The sequence below is a fragment of the Nicotiana sylvestris genome, chromosome 8 (assembly GCF_000393655.2).
Source record: "Nicotiana sylvestris chromosome 8, ASM39365v2, whole genome shotgun sequence".
Lineage (NCBI taxonomy): Eukaryota > Viridiplantae > Streptophyta > Magnoliopsida > Solanales > Solanaceae > Nicotiana > Nicotiana sylvestris.
Window position 1 is genome coordinate 197,843,374 of NC_091064.1, and position 14,242 is coordinate 197,857,615.

Below are 14,242 nucleotides of genomic sequence, written 5' to 3' on the forward strand. Positions count from 1 at the left end.
TGCATTTGGAGCTACATCAGGAGGGAAGGAAGACAATGAAGAAGGAGAAGAACCTGGTAGATCAGGATATGACATGGATCATGAATCGACTACCCAACACCTTATGAATGCTGCAAGGCAAGGTGACTTATCACCTACGCAAGTGGAAAAGGCAAAATCAGCAGCAAAAGGTAAGAAGAAGCAACAAAAAGATAATTTTGCAGCACCAAAAGCTGGGGTGCACACAAGGAGAACGCTAACTAAATCCAACAATGAGTGATGAATGCTATCATTTGGAATATAAGGTCAGTCAACACACAGCAGTCCTTTGAAAGGTTGACAAAAATGCACAGGCAAAATCACTATGAATTTGTAGGATTAATGGAGCCAAAGAAACAAGCAAAAAAACTGGAAAGGTACAGAAACAAGATAGGACTTGCACAGACAATTTCAAATATTTCCAACAAGATCTGGGCTTTCATAGATGTGGTATTTGAGGTAACTGTTATGTACAATATGGTGCAACAATTAACACTACGATTGTTTTATACTGAATCGCATGTGGAGTTTGTCCTAACATTGATATATGCTAAATGTGATGCAATTGAGAGGATAGAATTATGGGATTCATTATATGCAATGGCAAGGGATATGGCACCATGGCTTGTAGGAGGTGATTTCAATGTAATATGGGATGAAGAAGAAAAGTTTGGTGGGCTACCTGTGTCATTGAATGAAATTGATGATTTTCGACATTGCGCCAACACTTGTAATCTCTTCGACCTTGGATTTAAAGGCAACATATTTACATGGTGGAATGGGTGAGTAGAGGAAGACTGTATATTCAAAAGGCTAGATATATGTTTGGCCAATGTTGAGTTCCAACAAACATTTCCAGGAATAGAGGTGCAACATTTGTCAAAGACTGGTTCTGATCATAGTCCAATGTATCTGAAGTGTGATACTGAGACTCCACAAATAAAAAATCCTTTTATGTTCTTGAATTTTTGGGTGGAACATGCGACTTTTAAAGATGTGGTGAAAGAGAATTGGACAGCTTATTTCAGTGCAAATCCTTATATTCTTTTTAATCACAAGTTAAAAAAAATTAAAGAAGGCCCTTTCATTGTGGAGTAAGGCTACATTTGGAGATATTTTCCAAAAGATAGCAAGCATGGAGGAGGTAGTGATGGTTCATGAAGCAGAATTTGAAGCAAATCCTACAGGGATGAACAGGGAAAGGCTACAAAAGGTTCAGGCAGAATTGATCAAATGTCTTACACTAGAGGAGAAATATTGGCAACAAAAGGCAGGCATGACTTGGTTCAAGGAAGGGGATAGGAACACTAAGTTTTTCCATGCACAAATGAGAGGTAGGAGAAAGAGACTTCAGCTTAACCGAATTCAAAATAGTGGAGGAACCTGGATTGGCGAAGAACAAGAAATTGCAGAAGAGGCTATCAAATACTATGAGGAACAGTTCACAGAAGCAGCTACTCCTTCATCATTTGATATCTTAGAGCATGTTCCTAATCTGATTAACACTGAGCAAAATGCAGAATTGATTAAGCAACCAATAAAAGAGGAGGTTAAAGTGGCAGTACTTGGACTTAATGGTGATAGTGCCGGGGGGCCAGATGGTATGACAGGAAAATTCTATCATTCTTATTGGGACATAATAGGGGATGACCTGTACGACATGGTGATGGCTTTTTTCAATGGTCATGAGCTACCCAAGTGTGTAACACACACCAACCTAGTTCTGCTACCAAAGAAAAAAGAAGTTACCACCTTTTTCTGATTTAAGACCAATAAGCCTCAGTAATTTTCTAATAAGGTTATATCGAGGGTGGTACATGAAAGGCTAGTGAAATTTCTCCCAAGTCTGATATCAGAGGAACGTGCATGTTTTGGTAAGGGCAGGAATATAGTAGAAAACATCCTTCTAACTCAGGAGATAGTGACTGGCATTAGGCTTAGAACTAAGGTTGGACCTAATGTCATCCTGAAGCTAGATATGACCAAAGCTTATGATAGATTATCTTGGCTATTCCTAACCAAGGTACTGAGAAAGATGGGATTCACAGAAAGGTTGATAGGGATTGTCTTTGGATTAGTTTCAAACAATTGGTATTCTATTCTAATCAATGGTCAAGCTCATGGGTTCTTTAAGTCCTCAAGGGGAGTAAAACAAGGTGATCCTGTATCTCCAACTTTGTTTATATTGGCAGCAGAAGCATTATCTAGGGGTCTCAATGCACTTCATACTAACCTGTATTTTTGTGGATTTGGGATGCCAAAGTGGAGTCCAAAGATCAATCATTTGGCGTATGCAGATGACATGATTATTTTCTCATCCTCAGATGAAACATCTCTGATGCTGATTATGCAAGTGCTGAAGGCATATGAAGCTGCATCTGGGCAGCTTGTTAACAAGACCAAATCAGTTGTGTACCTACATCATTTAACAGACATGGAAGTGGTCAGCAAGGTGGAAAGGATCACAGGCATTCATAGGAATTATTTACCTATCATATATCTAGGTTGTCCTATATTTTATGCAAGGAGAAAGCTGGAATACTATCAGCCCCTAATTACTAAGGTAATGGACAAACTGCAATCATGGCAGGGCAATTTATTATTAGTAGGGACAGGGCAGTTCTCATATCCCATGTACTGCAAAGCATGCCTATGCATCTACTATCAGCGGTAAACCCTTCAAAGTATGTGATAAATAGGTTGCACAAATTGTTTGCTCAGTTTTTCTGGAGCAGCACTATAGGAGGAACTAGTAGGCATTGGGCTTCATGAAATACATTATGCATGCCAGTTGAGGAAGGAGGAATAATTTTCAGGTCACTGCATGATGTAGCAAAGGCATTATTCAACAAGTTGTGGTGGAATTTCAAAATAAAACCAAGCCTATGGAGTTCTTTCGTATGTCAGAAATACTGTAAAAAATTAAATTCTGTAATTGTTCCATGGAAAAGGGGGTCTCACATTTGGAGAAAAATATTGGAATGCAGAGATCTGATTGAACATCAAATCCTTTGGCAAATAAAAAGGGGATCCTCACTATTTTGGTATGAAAACTGACAGGTCTTGGGGCACTATATTTTTTAGTTCCTCAAGACTTTGACATTGATGAAAATGTACATAATGTACATGATGTTACCTTAGATGGTGAGTGGGATGTGGACAAGCTATTTGAAATGCTTCCTGAAGACTTAGCAGTACACATTCTGGAGAAAATCAAACCACCTTCACCTCAGCAGGTTCTTGACATGCCTTGTTGGATGCTGGAAACAAGAGGATATTTCAGTGTTAAGTCATCATGGGAGTATACGAGAAGAAGAGACGAACCAAGAATAGCTTATAGGATGATTTGGGTAAAGGGACTGCCTTTTAAAATAGCATTTTTCATGTGGAAAGTGTGGAAAGCAAAGCTACCTTTAGATGATTTCTTGAAAAGGGTAGGCTACTGCATGCCATCAAAATGTTGGTGTTGTGTACAGCCTGACGAGGAATCTCTTCGGCACTTGTTTTTTAGATCAGAAACTGCAGAGACAACTTGGAAGTATTTTCTATAGAGGGCAGGAATAGCTGTGGAGGGACTTACATTGCACCAAGCAATCACAAAATGTTGGACTGCAAATGTGTGCTTAAGGCTCAAACCAGTAATGCAAGCACTCCCCTCATACGTAGTCTGGGAACTTTGGAAAAGAAAAAATAGTATGAAGTATGGTGATGCTGTGACAACTAGCAGGGTGATTTATCAAGTTTCATCAAATCTCCAGGCATTGGTGAAAGTGAGAAAGCCTGGGATGGACATGGTACCTCACAAATGGCAAGATCTATTAACTATGATGGAAAATTTCACTCCTAAACTTAAGGTTACAAAAGTCATGTGGGAATTTCCAAGTGCAGGATGGCTAAAAGTTAATACGGATGGTGCATCGAGAGGAAATCCAGGCAGGAGCTCAATAGGTTTTTGTATAAGAAATGAAAATGGTGACATAGTCAAGTCAGTAGGGAAAGAGATTGAGGAGACAACAAACATAGTAGCTGAAGCGAAGGCCATAGTAGAAGCACTAAGGTTCTGCAGATTTCAACAATACTCTCATGTATGGCTTCAAACTGACTCAATGTTATTAAAAAAGATAATGGATGGGATCTGGAAACCACCATGGATCATATCTGACCAGGTAAAGGAAATGATGCAACTAATGAATGAGGGCAATTACACACTTACTCATATTCATAGGGAGGGCAACAAGCTGGCAGATCACTTGGCTAATTATGCTTTAGATCATGGAGAAATAGAATGCCAACAATTCTGGCATCTAGATGCACAGGGAAGGAGGCTGGTTAATGAAGATAAGCTGAAATGTCTAAGTCTAAGGGTGAAGGTGGATAGGAGACAAGAATAAAAGAGAAAAGGAAGAGCAGGAGGCATGTCAACTTAATCGACCAATATATTCAAATCCTAAGGGAGGAGGATATAATGGTTGGTATTTCTAACTATCTTCTCTCTAGCGCAAGTGACACTACGTTATCACAATGCTTATGGCACTCCATGCTTAAACTTTTCGAGATAACTTATGCTAAAGAACAAAAACACATCAATAATCGAGCACAACAACAAAGACTAATGGCATTAGAAACCCAACCAGCATGGGGTGATCGCGTGCTTTCAGTTCCTTGGATATACAACCAGCATGGTGCAGAAGTGTTTAATAGCACACGCACGGTTCGTTTAGAGACAGGATCTGGGAATATAAAAATGATTGCTCTTCATTTCGACCACAACAAGAAGCAAATGGCATTGGAAACACAACTAGCATGTGCAGAAAAATGTTTTCGAGAAAAGATGGCAATAAAGGCCAATGCAGCTTTGTATATTTCTTAAGGATTCATAAAATAATCCACTCTCTTGGAAGGCCAATGTAGCATGTGTTGCTTCAATACATTTTCGTATTCATTAAAATAATGTGTACACATGGTTTAATGTGGAAGGCATGGCAGACAACACATGTTGTTGAGCAAAGGAATCAAATGGAAAAGTGGAATGCACATGGAAAGTTATCTAGGATACATAAAAGCATGCAATACTCTAGGATGAAGGTACTATGGGATATATTTATTTATGATGCAGTTGTAGGTGGAGCTCACGTGCATTCCAAGAGGGAGGCAAAAATGTTTTCGAGAAAAGATGGCAACAAAGGCCAATGCAGCTTTGTATTTCGGATTCATAAAATAATCCACTCTCGGGGAAGGCCAATGCAGCATGTGTTGCTTCAATACATTTTCGGATTCATTAAAATAATATGTACACATGGTTTAATGTGGAAGGCATGGCACACAACACATGCTGTTGAGCAAAGGAATCAAATGGAAAAGTGGAATGCACATGGAAAGTTATCTAGGATACATAAAAGCATGCAATACTCTACGATGAAGGTACTATGGGATATATTTCTTTATGATGCAGCTGTAGGTGGAGCTTACGTGCGTTCCAAGAGGGAGGCTCGGCAGTTCCAATTGGAATTGCACGCCGAAGACTAATGCTGAAAGAAACTCGATGATGGAATAAAAAGGTTGGATTTAACACCAGCATGCTAGGGATTTTAGAGGAGCTCAGGTATATATTTGTTTTAATGATGGAGGATGAATGGAACTCGATAAGATCTGGTCAAATGAGTGCAAACAAAGTACAGCATGTGTTTTGGAACCCTTTCACATGCACATTCTTGGATGCAAAATTGTATTACAAAGTTTAATAGCATTAATGTGATATCAATGTTGAGTGCAACACTCAACTTTGATAATAGGCTATTTGTTAATTTCAAACTTTATTCTTTGCGGTTCGTAGGATATAATGACATTGTATTTTGTCTTTTATCTGGTTATTAATAAAACTAGCTCTAGGCGTTTGCCTAGCGGATTGATAAAAAAAATACATAAGCCGGAATGACGCATGCAGTCGAAGCAAAGACATATTAGAAATGGTTAAACTGCCTAGGAACATTGCATTCCCCAATGTGAAATTGCAATATGTGTTAAACTCTAACGCTAACAAGTTTGTTGTTTATATCAGAGAAAGAGATTTCAAAACAGTTAGCTCGTTAGAACGTTCTAGCAGATTACCATTACCACACAAGATCAAAAGGGCCCATTCCGGAAAGTATGTCTGGTTCGGACAAAAGTGTTAAGGAGGAAAAGACGGAGATGCAAATGATGAAGGAGGAAGTAGACAGGTTGAGACAAGAGATAGCTGGGATGCACCTAGCCTGGGCTAAGGGACAGACACCACCAATACTTCCCCCTACTTCTACCCTTTCACCAGCTTGGACTCCGGAATACCCTTCCACTGGTCCATCAACAAGCTTTCCCATTGCCTAATACTATCAAGGGGAAACTTCTTATAATCCCCAAGCTTCACCACCCAAACAAAACCCTCCTCCACCAGTTGTTCCTATTTTTGTGGCACCTCCACCAGCCACATTGCAAAAATCATTCGATGAATCAGTGTTTCAGGTTCATGACAATCAATACTATCCTCCTGAACTCACCTTCAAAGCACCCGAGCCATACACTTACACCCCTCACCTTCTGTTCTCGACAGAAACTGAGAGGACAACTAAGAATCCAGAGCAAGATGAAGTGCTCCGTAAAGTGAAAAGTCTGTAGCAATCCTTCAGGAATATGCATGGATTGGGCATCCAAGTCAATGTGTCCTATAAAGATCTGTGTCCTTTCCCCGATGTTCAATTGTCGTTAGGTTTTAAAATGCCAAAGTTTGATCTACGAAGTTTCTGTAGTAAGATGAGAGGGGCAGGTGGAAAGGATGAGCTTTTGATAGCTTATTTCGGTCAAAGTTTAAGCGGGTCTGTATTAGAATGGTACATGAGGCAGAATCCTAGCAGGTGGTCTACCTGGGACGATCTAGCACAAGCATTTGCAGGTCATTTCCACTATAACCTTGAGATCGTCCCCGACCATCTCACACTGTTAAAGCTTGAGAAAAAACCTGGAGAGAGCTTCAGGGAATTCGAATTCCGTTGGAGTGAACAAGCAGCAAGAGTCGATCCACCAATGAGGGAAGGTGAAATGGTGGACTACTTCTTACAAACGTTGGAGCCAACTTACTTTGGTCACCTGGTGATATCAGTTGGTAAATCTTTCAATGAAGTAGTAAAAATGGGCGGTATGGTTGAAGAAGGACTCAGGTCCAACAAGATAATGAGTTATTCAACAATAAAGGCCACAACTCAGGTTATCCAAAGCGGCATGGGAGGTGCGCTCGGGAAAAAGAAGAGAGAGAAGGTCGCAACAGTCGAAGCAGGTACTTGGTCCAAATCCAGAGGTCCTTCCCCTCGCTACCAACCCAGACCCCATTACCCAAATTATCCACACAATCCATACAACCCTCCACAACCCTATTATCCACCACAAGAGCCACATTTCTCCGTCCATCACTCCCAAACTTACACCCAGCCTCCGGCTCGCCCGCAATGGCATGCGCCGGCTCCCCAACATACATATCCACCTCCCCAACATACATATCCACCTCCACAAAACACATACCCACCTCCGCAAATCATATACTCACCACCAAGGGACTACAGGAATCCTGCAGGGCCAAGCTTTCGCGGAAATCATGCTTTCAGGAACGAGAGGGTGCAGAGGTCGAGAACATTCACTCCGCTGGGAGAAACCTATACTACTCTGTTCCACAAGTTGAGGCAGTTAGGCCTATTAAGTCCTGTTGAACCCAAATTGCCAAATCCCCTTCCCAAAAATCTGAACCACTCAGTAAGCTGTAAATATTGTTCGGGGGCTCCCGGGCATGATACTGAGAAGTGTTGGAAGTTGAAGACTGTCGTACAAGATCTTATTGACACAAATAGGATCGAGGTTCAGGCACTAGAGGCACCTAACATCAATGAAAACCCGTTACTGATGCACCATGAGGCCCACATGATCGAACTAGTGCACGAAGAAGGGAAACCTAAAACACCCTCACATACGGTAATGATGATTCGTGCCAGTCCAAACAAAAAGTCGACCAATGGAAAGGCTGTGGTACAGTTGGGAAAGGTAGATGACAAACCATTTGTGGTAGTGGGGAAAGGTTCGTCTATTGCTGCGAAGAAGCCAAAGTCAGTCAAGGTAGTGCTGTAGGGAGTATCAAGCACACCAGTGTTGGTGGTGAATGGGGTCCATGTAGAACCAAATGTTATCAGGCCAGTAATGCAGTTGCCGATAACAAATGAGAAAGTTGTGCCATGGAGCTACAGTCAAGTGACAGTGATGCATAAGGGGAAGGAGGTTGTGGAAGAAGTATGCGAGGCCTAGGGGTTAACTCGTTCGGGAAGGTGTTTTGTTCCCGCAGAATTGAGAAGGGCCAATCCTGTAACAATAAAAAAGCCAGTAACGGAGGAAGAAGCAGAGGAGTTTTTAAAGAAGATGAAGGCACAGGACTACTCCATTGTAGAGCAGTTAAGGAAGACCCCATCCCAGATCTAGTTGCTATCCTTGTTGATCCATTCAAACGATCATTGTCAGGCATTAATGAAGATTCTGAATGAAGCCCATGTCCCGGACAAGCTCTCAGTGAACCATTTGGAGAAAATAGCGCACAAAATCTTCGAAGTAAACCGAGTGACATTCTCTGACAATGAGTTACCGGTAGAGGGTACAGAACACAACAGGGCACTCTACCTGACGGTGAAATGTGAAGAATTAGTGGTCACTCGAGCACTAATTGATAATGGGTCAAGTGCTAATATCTGTCCTTTGTCCATCTGAACAAACTGAAGGTCGATGATGATAGGATCTACAAGAACAGCGTCTGCATCCGAGGTTTTGATGGGGGCGGTATTAACACAGTGGGTGATATCATACTGGAATTGACAATTGGTCCGGTCGAGTTCACCATGGAATTTCAAGTGATAGATGTGGCGGTGTCGTATAATCTTTTGTTGGGACGACCCTGGATCCACGCAGCCAAAGCAGTGCCTTCTACACTACATCAGATGGTCAAATTTGAATGGGATAGACAAGAGATTGTGGTACACGGGGATGACGGCACACATGCCGTCAGTGATGCCATTGGGCCCTTCATAGAAACTGACAATGACAAGGGCCCATAGGTTTATCAGGTTTTTGACGCAGTCTCAGTAGACAAAATTCCTGAGGGTGGGGGCCTTCCACTTCCCAGAATCGCAGCTGCGACCTTCATGATAGCCTCAGAGATGTTGAACAACAGGTTTGTACCAGGAAAAGGTTTGGGGATTGATCTGCAAGGAATGGTCCAGCCAGTTTCTTTGCCCAAGAACCTGGATACTTTTTGATTTGGGATTCAAGCCTACCGCAGCGGATGTAAAGCGGGCCCGCAAGTTGAAGAAAAGTGTCTGGGTCCTTCCTAAGCCAATCCCGTGCCTATCCAGATCATTTGTCAGGACGGGTATTAGAGAGTTGTCGATACCAAAGGTTCTCGGACCACTGATCGGGCCAGATGAAGATTTGAATGAAGGCTTCGAAAGGCTGTTCGCCGATGTCAACATGATAGAAGCTGGAGAAGATTCCAGTAAGGCAGACATACAGTTTATGGGTCCTAGCGCCAATGTCAACAATTGGACGGCTACTCCTCTTCCTACTCGGAGGGAGTCCTGGTAGTTGGCTCTGATTTTCCTTCTTGTTTTCTGGATTAATCCAGGGTTGTAATCCAGATTCCTTTTTATTTTTATTGTATTCATCAAAGTGTGAAACCTTGTTAACCCATAATTCAATAAAATAAAAAGTTTCTTCTTTATTCCTTATTTTATTTTTATTTTCTTCTTTTCTTTTCTGAACAGTTCTCTTTATACTGGTCTTAACGACATGGCATGCACAACGGATCTTCAACCTAGTCTAAAAGATCAATCTGATTCCGAACTAACTATACAAGAGGTGGATTATGATAATAAATCGGAATACGATGAGGACGAAGCCTTCGAAGAGATAAACAGAGAGTTAAGCCAGTTTGAAGAGAAATCCAAGCCAACTTAAATGACACATAAGCCATCAATTTAGGGGATACAGTCGATATCAGGGAAACTAAAATAATCAACCGCATTGCACCAAATATCAGGGAATAATAAATCAAAACACTTATTGAGTTCAAAGAAGTGTTTGCATGGTCGTATGATGACATGACGGGGTTAAGCACGGATTTAGTGGTTCATAAATTGCCCACTGACCCGGCATGCCCTCCCGACAAGCAAAAATTGAGGAATTTCAAGACGGATATGAGTGTGAAGATTAAAGCGGAAGTAACCAAGCAGTTGCAAGCAGAGGTTATTCGTGTCACTCGATATCCTGATTGGTTGGCTAATGTGGTGTCGGTGCCGAAGAAAGATGGGAAGATCAGGGTGTGTGTTGATTACCGCAATCTGAACATGGCAAGCCCAAAGGACAACTTTCCTTTACCCAACATCCATATCTTGATCGAAAATTGTGCCGGATGTGAGATTGGATCTTTTGTAGATTGCTATACTGGGTATCATCAGATTCTGATGGATGAAGAAGATGCGGAAAAGACGGCATTTATTACGCCATGGGGAACTTATTGCTACCGGGTAATGCCATTTGGTTTGAAGAATGCTGGGGTGACATACATGAGAGCAATGACTACTGTGTTTCATGACATGATCCACAAAGAAATTGAGGTGTACGTGGACGATGTGATCATAAAATCCAAGCATCAGGAAAACCACGTAGCAGACTTAAGGAAGTTTTTCCAAAGGCTTCGAAGGTACGATATTAAGCTCAACCCGGCCAAATGTGCATTTGGAGTTCGATCTGGAAAGCTATTGGGATTCATCGTCAGTCGGCGAGGTATTGAATTGGACCCGTCAAAGATCAAATCTATCTAAGATTTGCCACCGCCGAAGAACAAGACAGAAGTAATGAGTCTGTTGGGAAGGTTGAATTACATCAGCAGGTTTATTGCACAACTCACAGCAACCTGTGAACCCATTTTTCGGCTACTGAAGAAAGATGTTGTAATAGAATGGATGGCAGAATGTTAGGAGGCATTTGACCAAATCAAAGGATATTTATCAAATCCACCTGTGTTGGTTCCACCTGAACCGGGGAGACCGTTAATTCTTTATCTAACGGTCCTGGAGAATTCGTTTGGCTGCGTGTTGGGGCAACACGACATTACAGGAAGGAAGGATCAAGTCATCTATTATCTCAGCAAGAAGTTTACAGTGTATGAGGTTAAGTACACTCAACTCAAGAAGACATGTTGTGCCCTAACTTGGGTGGCCCAGAAATTGAAGCATTATTTGTCCTCATATACTACTTATCTCATTTCACGCTTGGATCCACTAAAGTATATTTTCCAGAAGCCTATGACCATAGGGAGGTTGGCGAAATGGCAAATATTACTCAAGGAGTTTGACATCATCTATGTGACGAGGACGGCCATGAAAGCCCAAGCACTGGCCGATCACTTGGCTGAGAATCCTGTTGATGAAGAATACAAGCCGTTGAGGACGTATTTTCCTGACGAGGAAGTGATGCATATAGATGAGTTGGAATTACCTGAGGAACCAGGTTGGAAGCTTTTCTTTGATGGAGTCGCAAATGCGAAGGGAGTTGGAATAAGAGCGGTACTTATTTCTGAAATAGGACATCATTATCCTGTTACAGCTCAGTTGTGTTTCTATTGTACCAACAACATGGCTGAGTATGAGGCATGCATTTTGGGTCTGCGACTAGCTGCAAACATGGATGTCTAGGACGTTTTGGTCTTGGGAGACTCGGACCTCCTGGTGCATCAGATTCAGAGTAAATGGGAAACACGGGATTTGAAGCTCATACCATATCGACAATGTTTACACGATCTGAGCAAGCAATTTCGATCAGTGGAGTTCAGACACATCCCAAGAGTTCACAATAAGGTTGCCGATGCATTGGCCACTTTAGCATCGATGTTGCACCACCCATACAAAATTCATATTGACCCGTTGCACATCCAGGTTCGTGATCAGCATGCTTATTGCAACATGATAGAGGAAGAAGTGGATGGCAAGCCATGGTTTAATGACGTCAAGGAGTACCTCATGATGGGGATATACCCGGAGTAGGCCACCGGAGATCAAAAAAGAGCCATTCGGCGATTGGCAAGTGGATTCTTCCTCAGTGGAGGAGTGTTGTACAAAAGAATCCCAAATTTGGGATTACTGAGATGTATAGATGCCAGTCAAGCCACGACAGTTATGACAGAGGTACATGCTGGAGTTTGTTGGCCACATATGAGCGGATATGTATTGGCGAAGAAGATTCTTCGAGTAGGGTATTATTGGCTCACTATAGAGCGTGATTGTATCAATTTTGTGTGGAAATGGCATCAATGTCAGATACATGAAGATTTGATTCATTCTACGCCGACCGAACTGCATACAATGTCAGCGCCATGGACATTTGTTGCCTGGGGCATGGATGTCATTGCACCTATTGAGCCGGCAGCTACCAACGGTCATAGGTTCATTCTGGTGACCATCGACTATTTCACTAAGTGGGTTGAAGCTAAAACTTTCAAGTCGGTAACCAAGAAGGCAATGGTGGATTTTGTTCACTCCCATATCATCTGTAGATTTGGGGTCCCAAAAGTGATCATCACGGATAATGGTGCTAATCTTAACAGCAATTTGATGAAAGAGGTATGTCAACAGTTTAAGATTACACACCGTAATTCCACACCATATTGTCCCAAGGCGAATGGAGCAGTTGAAGCCGCCAACAAGAACATCAAGAAGATACTGAGGAAGATGGTAGAAGGATCCAAACAATGGCATGAAAAATTACCATTTGCATTGTTGGGTTATCGCACCACTGTCCGTACTTCAGTAGGGGCAACTCCTTATTTATTGGTATATGGAACTGAAGCAGTAATACCAGCGGAAGTTGAAATTCCATCCCTTCAGATTGTCGCTGAGGCTGAGATTGATGATGACGAGTGGGTCAAAACCCGTTTGGAGCAGTTGAACTTGATTGATGAAAAGAGATTGGTAGTTGTGTGTCATGGCCAGTTATATCAAAAGAGAATGGCGAGAGCCTACAACAAGAAGGTGCACCCTAGAAAATTTGAGGTAGGGCAGCAGGTGTTGAAACGAATCCTGCCGTATCAGGCCGAAGCAAAAGGCAAGTTCGCCCCGAATTGGCAAGGACCATTCATTATAACCAGAGTGTTGTCTAATGGTGCTTTATGTTTAACAGATATTGATGGGAAATGCGTCGACATGGCTATCAATTCTGACGTAGTTAAGAGATATTATGTATGATTTCTTTTGATTGTAATTGTTTTTTGTTTGTGGTTGGCGTTTATCGGAGAATGAAATGACGGAGGCAATTCTTTCTTCTATCCAAATACTTTAACCTTTGCTTCCCCTTTTGAGCCTTATTTATTCTTTCATATCCCTCTTTTGGAATCAGTAATTAAAATGAAAGAAAAAAAAAGAGAAAAATAATGATAATAAAGACAAAAGAAAAGTCACAAGAAAAACAAAGGAAGTGGGAACTACGTTTGACCTAATTCCTCAAAGAAGGATACGTAGGCGCCTCATGGCTCGGTCATAGTGTAACAAAAAATAAAGAATCCCCAAGCAAGAAAAATAGGGGCAGAAATTGTGTTTATAATTTTGGGAAAGAAAGTTTGATTCCAAGAATTGTAATGTTTCTCCATCAAAATTATTTTGAGCTTTTTGATACCCCTTTTCCTTTTAGCCAGACACGAAAACCCATATTGATGTCCAAAAAAGACCTCTCGATCAGTATCCGAGAAGTGCCAAGTCATGCAAACGGAAATCGGGAATAACACTCTGATCCCCAACAGAAAGGAAGATCATAAGCTGGAAATGAATTGATAGCCGAAAAGAATCCCTAGCAAAGAGAGTCATATCGACAACACTCCAATCCCCAGCTAAAAAATAAAATAAAATGAGAGAGTCTTATTGGTGAAAACCTTCACAGGCACTATGAGGCGACGGGAGTTGAGAGAAATGAGAGAGTCTTATTAGTGAAAACCCCTCGAAGGGCACTATGAGGCGACAAGGCAAGATTGGAGGAAAGGGTCCACATTTGGCAAAGAGTTGAGTGTTTATTTATTCCCAGGAAGATGAGGCCATCCGAAAGATTGATTGATATGAATAGACTGGGTTGATCAATCCTGAATGCACGACATGATCGTTGGGATTGGTTATATCATTCA

General features: G+C 41.6%; 1 protein-coding gene across 1 annotated transcript; it reads left to right on the top strand.

Annotated features, from left to right (window-relative positions):
- The first annotated feature begins 2,053 nt into the window (after nucleotides 1–2,053).
- LOC138876219 (uncharacterized) lies at nucleotides 2,054–4,409 on the top strand. Its single transcript, XM_070155124.1, has 3 exons — nucleotides 2,054–2,609; nucleotides 3,079–3,452; nucleotides 3,570–4,409. Exons 1-3 carry the CDS (start codon nucleotides 2,054–2,056, stop codon nucleotides 4,407–4,409), a joined length of 1,770 nt encoding a protein of 589 aa, XP_070011225.1.
- Nucleotides 4,410–14,242: the final 9,833 nt, after the last annotated feature.